Consider the following 10,646-nt stretch of genomic DNA (forward strand, 5'->3'; position numbering starts at 1 on the left):
GGGTGGGCTGTATACCTCACGGGAGAGGAGCATGCTCAGAATCCTGCCGGAGGCTCCTGTCAGGCCAGGCGCACCCACCCCCGCCCCGGACTCCAGCAGTCCCGAGGGAGGGTGGCCTTCTGCCCTCACTCTCCCGAGCTGCCACCTACTGGTCACTCTGCACCCCGCCAGCAGCGACTGACAACGTCTTGCCTTGCACGCCTGCCTGTCCACGTTCCCGGCAGGCCAGCCCTGTGGACGGCATGACCTGGCCAGGCCACACGCTGCAGTGAGGAGTGGGACGCGGGAGACTCGCGGCTCCCTGGGGACTCGGAAGAGGCTGTGCGACCCACAGCAGCTTCTCCATCGTCACGTGGCTCCACTGAACCTCGGATAAAATCCCACAACCCAAAGAATGGAACAAAATGGGACAACGGTCCATCTCCAAGATAGTGAAAACCTCCATTCAGGAGTGCAGGGGAGGTGCCATGATTGTGAGCAACGGAAGAGGAGGCTGTGGCTTGTGGACAACTCCACACACGTGTACACACATGTGTGCTACATATGCGCTCTCTCCCTTTATTCCTGCTAATTAAAGAGGTTTGTTATCGCACCGGGTACAATGGCTCAATTGGCTAACTCTTCCTCTGCAAATGCCAGGGTCCCATATGGATATCAGTTCGTGTCCCAGCTGCTCCACTTCCCATCCAGCTCCCTGCTTGTGGCCTTGGAAAGCAGCCTCAAGGACAGCCCAAAGCCTTGGGACCCTGCACCCACGTCGGAGACCCAGAGGAAGCTCCTGGCTCTTGGCTCCACATCGGCTCAGCTCCAGCCATTGCAACCACTTGGGGAGTGAACCAGCAGATGAAGGTCTTTCTCTCTCTCCTTTTCTCTATTAATCTGCCTTTCAGATAAAAATAAGTATTTAAAATGAATAAGGTACATTGTGTATTTTTTAAAAGATTTATTTATTTTTATTGGAAAGTCAGATATACAGAGAGGAGGAGAGACAGAGAGGAAGATCTTTCATCCAGTGATTCACTCCCCAAGTGATTGCAATGATCAGAACTGAGCCAATCTGAAGCCAGGAACCTGGAGCCTCTTCCAGGTCTCCCACGTGGGTGCAGGGTCCCAAGGCTTTGGGTCGTCCTCACTGCTTTCCCAGGCCACAAGCAGGGAGCTGGATGGGAAGTAGAGCAGCTGGGATTAGAACTGGTGCCCATATGGGATCCGGGCGCATGTAAGGCAAGGACTTTAGCTGCTAGGCCACTGTGCCGGGCCCATTCGTGTATTCTCTTTATAAAGAGACCCTGAGGCCACAGCAGGTAAAGCCACTGCCTGCAACAGCAGCATCTCTTACGGATACCAGTTCAAGTCCCGGTTGCTCCACTTCCCATCCAGCTCCCTGCTACTGCACGTGGGAAAGCAGCAGAACATGGGCCAAGTGCTGGGCTCCTGCTTCCCACATCTGAGACCCAGATGGGGTTCCTGTCTCTTGGCTTCAGCCTGACCCAGTCCCAGCTGTTGCAGGCATCTGCAGAGTAAAGCAGAAGACGGAAGAGCTTGCTCGAACCCGCCGCCGTGGGGCCCGGTCAGACTCACAGGATGTAGGGCAAGGCCCAGCGATTCGATTTGACTGGGACAGCATACTTGCGCAGCATGTCAACATGGAGCTGGGATCCACAGGCACGTGTGATCTGAAGGGGTGAGGAGTTCTCGCACTACATAGTCAGGTGGCCTGCAGTCTTCAAAGGAGGCCTCCTGACCGGCACACTTCACGGTTGGGTGAGAAATGTGTGGAACTCTGATACCGGTGCTTATAAAAGGGCCCAGTCCCTCTGCTCTGCAGGAAAGGCCCAGGGGGACGCAGCGAGGAAGGAGAGGAAGGAGAGCCCAGGGGGACTCAGCGAGGAAGGAAGGCCCAGGGGGACGCCACGAGGAAGGAGAGCCCAGGGGGACTCAGCGAGGAAGGAAGGCCCAGGGGGACGCAGCGAGGCAGGCCAGAGCTCCGGCCAGGCCATGCTCACAGCCTCCTTTTTCTATCTGATTCTGCTGCTCTGGGGGCTGGCAGCCCCCCGGCCTGCCCAACCAGAGATGCTCTTCCACAGCCGGGACCACTCAGACCTGGAGCCGTCGCCCCTGCACCAGGCCAAGCCCATTGCGGACCTCCCTGCCGCACAGGTAGGAGTCCCCAAGCGGCGACACAGCGTGTGTGTGTGTTTGCGTGCGTGTAGGCGAGCATGCGCATACGCACACCTGCACAGGCCACGTACCAGATGGCGCAGAACATGGGCAGGTGGGCCTTGTGGGAAGAGTGGCTTCCACAGCTCCAGCAGCGACAGGGACAACCCCGTGCTGGACCCAGAGGGCATCTATCTGACCCAGGGTGACTTGTGCTAACGCTGGCACGCACACAGCAGGCTAAAATGCCCAGCCCATCTCAGGGCATGTGGCAGCTGTCCACTGCCAGGTGGCCTCATGAGGGCCTTGGACCCCACACATGGCACTGAGCTGCCCTCCATGCAGGGCAGAGTTGTGGGGAGCCCATGGCTTGCAGGAACCTTCCTGGGTTTGCCTTATGCCCTTTGTGAAGCTGGCAGGAAGCTCCAAGCCCTCAGATGCAGCCAAGGTCCCCCGGTTCTCACACCCAGGCCCTGCTGCCAGGCCCCCAGGGTATAATGTGTGGTCTAGCCTTTCCAGCTTCCTAGTCGTTTCTGTGGCTCCTCTCCCGGCAGTCCTCCCCACCAGGGCACAGGGCCATACCCTCCACACCTAGCCTCTCTCTCTCTCTCTCTCTTCTTCCCTCCCCCGGGGCAGGGCAATCACCAGGGTCATAGAAGGCAGCCCCACAAATCCGGGTGCATTTCTCTCCCACAGCGGTTCTTGTCCAGGTACGGCTGGTCGGTGCCCTCAGCCTGGGCGCCCAGCCCCAAGCAGCTGCCGGAGGCCCCTGCGGGCACTGCCCTGGCTGAGGCTGTGCGCAGGTTCCAGCACGTGAATGCACTGCCAGCCAGCGGGCAGCTGGATGCGGCCACGCTGGCGGCCATGAACAGGCCACGTTGTGGTGTCCCCGACACACGGCTGCCACCCCCTGCGGCTCCCACATCACTTACACCCACACCGGCCCCCCTAGGCTCCTCAACCCCACAGGGCCTGCAGCCCCAAGCCCGATCAAAGCGCTTCTTGCAAATGCTGCTGCCCAGGCCAGGCAGGCAGCGGGAAGACTCCCCTGCCGGTGGGGCCGCCAGGATCTTCTCCAAGAAGACGCTGAGCTGGAGGCTGGTGGGCGAGGCCTACAGCAGCCAGCTGTCCGTGGACGAGCAGAGGTCAGTTTTCAGACTGGCCTTCAGGATGTGGAGTGAGGTGACACCCCTGGACTTCCGGGAAGACCTCACAAGCCCTGGGGCTGCAGTTGACATCAAGCTGGGCTTTGGGCGAGGTAAGGCGGGTACAGGTGTGGGAGCCACTCCTGCCCTGTCACCAGTGGGGGCCGCCCTCCCCTGTCACCTCCTGAGTTAAGCAGAGTTAAGCGCCCCCCCGCTACCCCCTCCCCCTCCCCCCCTTTATCAGCACTCACAGCAAAGGGACTGCGCCTGCGCGAGACACCAAGGCCAGACCCTCTGCTCCACAGCAGGCTGTCCCGGGCACAACTGGCCTTTGGGCAAAATCCCCAAGGAGCACGTGGTGTGCCCGGAAAAGCACCCCTCCATCCCTGTGCCCCTCCCTCCTCCCGCAGAGGAAGGGTGAGAGACCGGGCAGGGGGCTGTGTGGGGCTGGACGAGCACCCCAAATTCTGCATAGACTGTGTGGCTGCTGGCTCAGGGCGGCCTGGCTGGACTCTAAGAGGAACAGCTCCCGGAGGGAACAGGTTGTCTGGCCTCACAGCGAGCAGCCAGCTGGAGGATGCCACCTGGGCACCTCAGTGCCCGCGGCCCCTGGCACCTCTCGTTGTCCCCCTGTCTTCCCACTCTGCCAGTGCAGTTCAGCAACACAGTGTTGCCACCACATGCGTTTCCCCCGGGCTGGCCCCCAGCTCACGTCTGGCCGGCGGGGTTTGTGAGGGGCCCTGTGCACTAGATGCTCACATGCCCCGTGGCGTCCTCTCTCTCCCCTGCCAGGCCGGCACCTGGGCTGCCCACGGGTTTTCGATGGCAGTGGCCAAGAGTTTGCGCATGCCTGGCGCCTGGGTGACATTCACTTTGACGACGACGAACACTTCACGCTGCCCACCAGTGACAGGGGCATCAGCCTGCTCAAGGTCAGGGTCACCAGGCTGCGTGAGGGAGGTGTGGAGGGCAGGTGCCCTGGGCCAAGGCCCACAGAGGGAGAGCTCTCCTGGGACGTGTCCCCGTGCTTCTGAGCATGCTCCCTGGGCTCTGGCAATGGTGCCCTGGGTCTCACCGTGCACACCGTGGGAGGCACAGGCTGGCCTCCACCCTTGGCAGTGCAGAGGCTGGTTCCAGTGTTACTGCAAGGCCTGGCCCTGATGTTGCACAACCCTTTTCTAGGTGGCCGTCCATGAAATTGGCCATGTCCTTGGCCTGCCTCACACCTACAGGACAGGCTCTGTGATGCAGCCAAATTACACCCCCCAAGAGCCTGCATTTGAGTTGGACTGGTCGGACAGGAAAGCTATTCAGAAGCTGTATGGTAAGCCCAGGATCCCCTGGGAGCTGCCAGGCACTGTACCAGCTGCCCACCCAGAGAGCGCTAAGTTGCTCAGCTCCAAGGTCACTCCTGAGCAGCTGCCCGCTGCCTCTGTGACCAGGTCTTGTAGCTGAAAGCGGATGTGCCCAGGCCACACCACTGCGCCACCACGGGTCCTCCCTGGTGCGTCCTCCTCCACGCACTGCAGGGCAGGGATGCTGGGCAGGAAAACCACAGTGAGCTTCTCACCCACGCAGCAGCGTCCGCACGCACTGGCAGCTGCTGGATGCTTAGGCCACCCCAAGGCAAAGACCGGTGTGGCCCTGCCAAGATGAGCCTTTTCTTCTCTGAGACGAAGACTTTTCCCTTGCACAGCCAGGCCCGGGTGCAGTCGGGCCAAAGCCACTGGCTGGGGTTCGTTCTGGGCCTCCTTCCTGGGTGGCAGCGAGCTGTGTACTGGGTGTCATCTGCTCCTCCTGAAGGGGAAGTGATGGAGCTGGAGGCAACAGGCCCACAGAGGGGAGGCAGGTGGCCCAGGAGGGGGCTTGGCAGCTGTGCCAAATGCCAGCCCCAGGACAGGCTTTAACTGGTAACCGAAACCCTAGTGCTTATCTAATTAAAGTGGCCCCTCATGGAAACGTCCCTTTCCTGTTGTGCTTGCACGTGAGTCCTCGGAGCCTGTGAAAACCGGGTCACACTGACCCCCATCCAGTGGCAATCACGCCCGGAACCACGCTTCCTCTCTGATGGAGGCGTCAGCTCACCCAGGGGAGGGTAGTCATCCCCAAACAACCCTGCGTGCAAATGGAGACACTTGGAGGAGTGATGTGGAAGCCAGAGCAGCTTACAGGGTCAAGGCTGGCCAGGGCAGACCCTGGAGCCCCGGTGCCAGCTGCTCAGCCATCCCGTCACCCCCAGCTGCCCTGTCAGCTGCTAGCACCCACCTCAGAATGTTACTGTGCCTCCAGCCACACAGCGAGGCAGCGACACGGCTGGGGTTTAGACCCTGGTACACCGGGCCGGATTCTTCTGTTGTGTTTTAGGCTCGTGTCAGGGATCGTTTGATACTGTCTTCGACTGGATTCACAAGGAGAGGACCCAGTACGGGGAGGTGCGCGTGAGATTCAGCACGTACTTCTTCCGCAAGAGCTGGTACTGGCTGTACGAGAATCGGAACAACAGGACACGCTACGGGGACCCTAGCCGCATCCAGGCCGGCTGGCGCGGGATCCCCACCCAGGGCATCGATGCCTTCGTCCACGTGTGGACGTGGAGGAGGGATGAGCGCTACTTCTTTAAAGGTAAGGATTCTTCACGGCCTCCCCAGTCCTAGCAAGCTCAAGTATTCCTCATCAGTGTCAGGAGCTACCGCTTTGGAGATGGCTGGAAGCTTGGGAGCTGGGAGTTCAGAAACCGGGTTTCTCCCGCCAGGGATCTGGCTAAGGACCTTCAGGAAACCCCTAGCGAGGGCCCGGCCCTGGCAGAAGCTTCAACCAGCCCTGGAGGAGATCTGCTGGGGGGTGCCAGGGGATTCTGCGCCCACCTGCAATCGGATGCTGGGCAGGGCCCGGCGATGCAGAAAGGGGTGCCAGGTGGCTCAGGTGGCCGGGAGCTGGGAATGGTTCGGACACGCCAAGAGCCAGGGCACCGAGGATGCACAGGCTTCCATGGGTGATCCTGCCGTGGACCATCTGTGCTCCGCTAGGAAGGTGTGGCTGGGGTCCTGGGGAGCACATGGGGGGCAGGCAGGGGCTGTCCTGCACTGCGTTCCCTGATTCACACACTGCTGCCAGCTCTGAGCACAGGCACGGACCCAGTGCAAGCCAAGGGGCTGCTACCCCAAACACCCTGCCGCGGCTATCGTTACCCCACCCTCTCCCGACGCAGCGTCTCCTCTGACACTGCTTTACGGTGACCAACCAGACCACAAGGCCACAGCCAAACCAGAAAAGCTCCCTGTGCAGTTTCCCACAAGCATCACGTGTCTGGTCTTGGGTGGCACTGGCTCTGCCCAGATAACGGAGCGACCGCCTGACGGCACAGGCGCCGGGCTCAGGCCTTGGGCTGAAGGCACGCCCTGCAGTGGCTGAAATGTCCCGCAGTAGGATCTGTGCAGGCACCGCCCACAGGCCCGAATTCCAGAATTAGGTGGTCACGGGAACAGTCCCAGTGCAAGCTGCCTTCTCACCTTGGAGCTTAAGAAACACCTAGAACTTCACGTTAGCTCCAGTTAGGGTGACGTGTGCGTCACACTGTCCTTGCACACTTCCAGGTGCAGGGCCAGCCTAAGGTGTGCTCTGAGCTGTGAGCAGTGCTGGAGCTCTGGCTGCAGCCCAACTTCCAGGATCAGGAGCCGATCGGGAAAGCCTGGTGCCCCAAGTGAGGCTCCGGATGCTGAGCTACAGACTCCTCCCGAGGCCGGCATAGTGTCAGCTCGGGGGAAGGCGGGGTCAGGCCTGCTTCCTCAGTTGTAAAAGCAAGGGATGATGGAACTGGGATTCTAATGTGCTTGAGAAAGGGAAAATCTGAGTTTCGTAAAATGAGGGCCTAACCAGTTCTAAGCAGTTAGACCAGGACACGGCTCAGCAACCCAACACGGTGCTGGCATGGAAAGGGAAAATGCCATGTGGTTCTGGAACGCTTCTTGCGTTGCTTACTGGGGTATCACATGTGGACACCCGGGACTCCTCTGTCACGTGCCAGCCGTGTTGACACATCCTGCTTGGCTCTCAGGACACCGGTACTGGAGATATGACAGCGACCAGGACCAGGCGCTCACGCAGGACCAGCAAGGGAAAAGCTACCCCAAGTTAATTTCCCAAGGATTTCCTGGCATCCCGAGTCCACTGGATGCCGCCTGTTTTGATCGCCAGCAGCAGCAGATTTACTTCTTCAAGGAGACCCTGGTGAGTGGGACAGCCAAGGGCCAGTGTGGGCCAGCCGTGGGAGAGCCAAGGGCCAGTGTGGGCCAGCCATGGGAGAGCCAAGGGCCAGTGTGGGCCAGCCATGGGCCAGTGTGGGCCAGCGGTGGGAGAGCTTCCTGGCAGCTGTGGGAGAGCCTCGGGGCAGCCGTGGGCCTCGTGCGGCTCGGCCCCCTCAGATGAGTGTTCGAGCCCCCCTCACTCCGTCCTCGCTGCAGATGGGGGTACTCTGTTCAAACACTTTCGGACAGCGCAACTACAGCCCATTTTTTGGTGTATCAGTTTCTGCCACTGTGCATACACAGGGTCTCCAAAGTTCATGGAAAGTGGCTATTTTGGAAATACTCTGCCTGGATTTCAGACCTGGCCGCCCACATCAGGGACCTCCCAGTGCCTTACATCCCCATCTGCTTTGTAGGTGTTTGCGTTCGATGTCAACAGAAACCGAGTTCGAAGCTCCTACCCGATGAGGATGACGGAGGCCTTCCCGGCAGTGGTGCCCCACAACCACCCCGTGCGGGCCATCGACGCGGCCTACTACTCCTATGCGCGGGGCTCCCTGTTCCTGTTCAAGGGCAATGCCTACTGGAAAGTGGTGAATGACAGGGACAAGCAAGACAACGCTCAGCTGCCTGCCAACGGCCTGCTGCCCAAACGGCCCATTTCGGGGGCGTGGCCTGACATCTGCGACGTCCACAGCTCCACACTGAACGTGTGAGGAGGACGACGGACCCTCGGGAGGCCGGTCATCACGCTGCTGGCAGCTCAAGTACCAGCTCCCCGCATCCCAACTGCCAAGAAGGAAAAGCACGACTTCAGCCTTAACTGCAGCTCAGCATGGCCCAGGAGCCCCTGTTGCCTCTCAAAGCAGCCCCGCACCCTCGCCTCATTCTTTAATTTTTATTTTTAAAGACTTATTTATTCGGAAGACAGAATTAATAGGGCAGAGTGCAAGCTGGATTGCCCCTGCATCCCCGGGCTCATCTCCTGTGATACGGCTTTTAACATTCCACCCAGAAGAAAACCTTGAAGTCACAGGTTAAGACAAGACGTGGCCCATCAAATTAACTGACACAACTTCAGCAAGCTCAACGACCAGGCCACATTTCTCCTAGAGAAATAACTGCCGCTCAGCTTGCTGAGGCCTTAGACTCAAAATTCCTTTTTAAAAGGCATTTTCTTCTCCTGAAGGAGCTCGGAGGTCACTGCTCTGACAAGGGAAGATACCACAGGCTCTATTTTCTTGCTTCAAATAAGAACTTCTTCACGTGCCCTCGTGGGACTTCACCACGAGGGCTACAGTGTCCAGTATAAAAAATCAGTTACTAAATGCAAATTTCTTTGCATAAAAACAAATTTTCTTGTCAACTGAAAGGCTGTTGGGCTAAGGAGAGGGGCTGGGAGAAGCCCAGCATCTCTGCAGGGCACCATGGCCTCGCCGAGCAGTACCTGAAGGCTGACATCCGGGCGCTGTGTGCAGGCAGCCGAGTGGCTTGGCTGTGCGCAGGCTGCCCTAGCCCTGAGACTGGACACTGCCAATTCCGGGTTACAGCCTGTAATTATAGAACTTTACAACACTTCCATGATTAATTTTGCAAGTGTATCAAACCATCCCAAGCGCAATAAGTAAATGCCCAGTAAACAAGAGGACAAATGGCCAGGAATCTTGGCTAGGCTCAGCTCACTGTTGGTGGAGACTTCTCAGTCTCAAGGAAATCATTTGTAAAAATCCAGTTAAAACCAGCTCCGGCAGCTACTCCCCAGTCCAGTTCATGTCCTGCACAGGGTGGCTGGCACAGGAGGTCTGCCTGTACTTGTGCCGAGGTCCCCCATGCCAGTGTCACCCCAACATCCGAGAGACCGACCCATCTACTGCACTCCCCCTTCTGGAAATTCAGCGATCGGGAAAGACGAAGGCAGGCTGGCCTGCTGCAGGCACACGCGGCTGGACCTAAGTGACGAGCAGAACATTCTAGCAAGAAATTTGTGGATGGCACAAATTTAATGTTCTGATCTTTGTAATTTATTAATTCGACTGAGTTCAAATCATAATGTGAAGAATGCAAAACGGAAAAATACCAAGATATCTTAAATAAATAGCTTATTTATTCAAAATAATTTTCTTACCTTATTCACAGTTTCAGTGTAAGATGAAGGAAAAAGATAGTACCTATTCTGGATCAACTGTCTTACAAAGTCAAGGGTGGGGCGGCCCTGCCGAGAGCTGCCCGGGCGGCTGGAGGACCCAGCGCGGGGTCGCCGACAGGGCACACGGCTGCCCCGGACAGCTCGGAAGGGAACACTGCTACTTCAACTCTGAACCTGTAGAATCATCTGGATAAAAGTCCTCTTGACTGAAGTAGCATTTTATCCAAAATAATCCTGTCTTACATGTATGAAGCTTAACACGCTTGGACGACATGTGAAAGTGAACCTCATCTCAGCAGCTGTATTACTATGGAGACACCAGGCAGTCTCAAAGGATGGGCACGGGGCGCTTCCGGCTTGGTTCTGACTTCAGCACTCCCAGGAAAGCCAGAGCTCAAGCCCAGCTGTGTGTGAGAAGGGACGACCGTCTCCAGGCTGACCCGGGTGAAGTAACACTTCCCTCCGTTTAATGAGACACAGCACCAAGTGGCTGGAGCAGCCTCGTGTTCAGAAGGCACCGACAGCACGGGTGACGCGGCTCCGGCTTGTCACTGCACGGCACTGTGACCCTGAGCCAGCTGCTCCAACAGGTGGATGATGACGTCGACTCTTTCCAGAAGTGTCGCACTTTTGTTGGTGGTCGCTCTCAAAAGCTGGGAATAGATCTGCTTGTTGGTCTTCAGGGCTCCGTCTTCCTCGGTGTTACTGCTAGGGTCAGGAAAATAAGACAGGTGAAGGCCACAGTGAGGTCCACACGCACTCCCGAGACCCCGCAGCAGCTGCCACTCTGCGGAGAAGCGGGCGTCCGGGAGCATGCCCTCAACCCTACTTCCTCTGGCTACCGCCGGCAGGCCTGGGGTGCACCCCTCTGGCGAACCCCGAGTGCCACCACATGCCAGCTGCTGCTCTGTGCCTCCAAGCAGCTTGCACCGTCAGGCTGGTACAGCCAGG

The 10,646-nt window shown here is 58.4% G+C and overlaps 2 protein-coding genes across 4 annotated transcripts in view; one reads left to right on the plus strand and one right to left on the minus strand.

Annotated features, from left to right (window-relative positions):
• The first annotated feature begins 1,998 nt into the window (after positions 1-1,998).
• MMP21 (matrix metallopeptidase 21) lies at positions 1,999-8,265 on the plus strand. The gene is made up of 7 exons (XM_040991941.1): positions 1,999-2,160; positions 2,857-3,418; positions 4,098-4,237; positions 4,488-4,629; positions 5,670-5,927; positions 7,360-7,532; positions 7,966-8,265. Exons 1-7 carry the CDS (start codon positions 1,999-2,001, stop codon positions 8,263-8,265), a joined length of 1,737 nt encoding a protein of 578 aa, XP_040847875.1.
• A 1,282-nt stretch (positions 8,266-9,547) lies between these two features.
• Positions 9,548-10,646, minus strand: part of EDRF1 (erythroid differentiation regulatory factor 1) — a 36,206-nt gene continuing 35,107 nt past the window's right edge. For 2 of the 3 annotated variants that reach the window (XM_040991949.1, XM_040991947.1), the window contains one exon: positions 9,548-10,403. In XM_040991949.1, the coding sequence (XP_040847883.1) occupies positions 10,244-10,403 (160 nt within the window). In that variant the 3' untranslated portion in view covers positions 9,548-10,243. The remainder of the gene's footprint in view (positions 10,404-10,646) is intronic. The other variant, XM_040991948.1, reaches the window with a different exon arrangement.

This window comes from Ochotona curzoniae, unplaced genomic scaffold (assembly GCF_017591425.1).
Source record: "Ochotona curzoniae isolate NIBS_2020 unplaced genomic scaffold, NIBS_Ocur_1.0 contig_66, whole genome shotgun sequence".
Lineage (NCBI taxonomy): Eukaryota > Metazoa > Chordata > Mammalia > Lagomorpha > Ochotonidae > Ochotona > Ochotona curzoniae.

What these genes read in the sequence shown, in the direction of transcription:
- MMP21 (XM_040991941.1), top strand. Translation starts at nt 1,999, where the DNA reads ATGCTCACAGCCTCCTTTTTCTATCTGATTCTGCTGCTCTGGGGGCTG. An exon ending in CGGACCTCCCTGCCGCACAG is followed by an intron (nt 2,161 to 2,856) that starts GTAGGAGTCCCC and finishes TCTCTCCCACAG; the next exon opens with CGGTTCTTGTCCAGGTACGG. An exon ending in TGAGCGCTACTTCTTTAAAG is followed by an intron (nt 5,928 to 7,359) that starts GTAAGGATTCTT and finishes CTTGGCTCTCAG; the next exon opens with GACACCGGTACTGGAGATAT.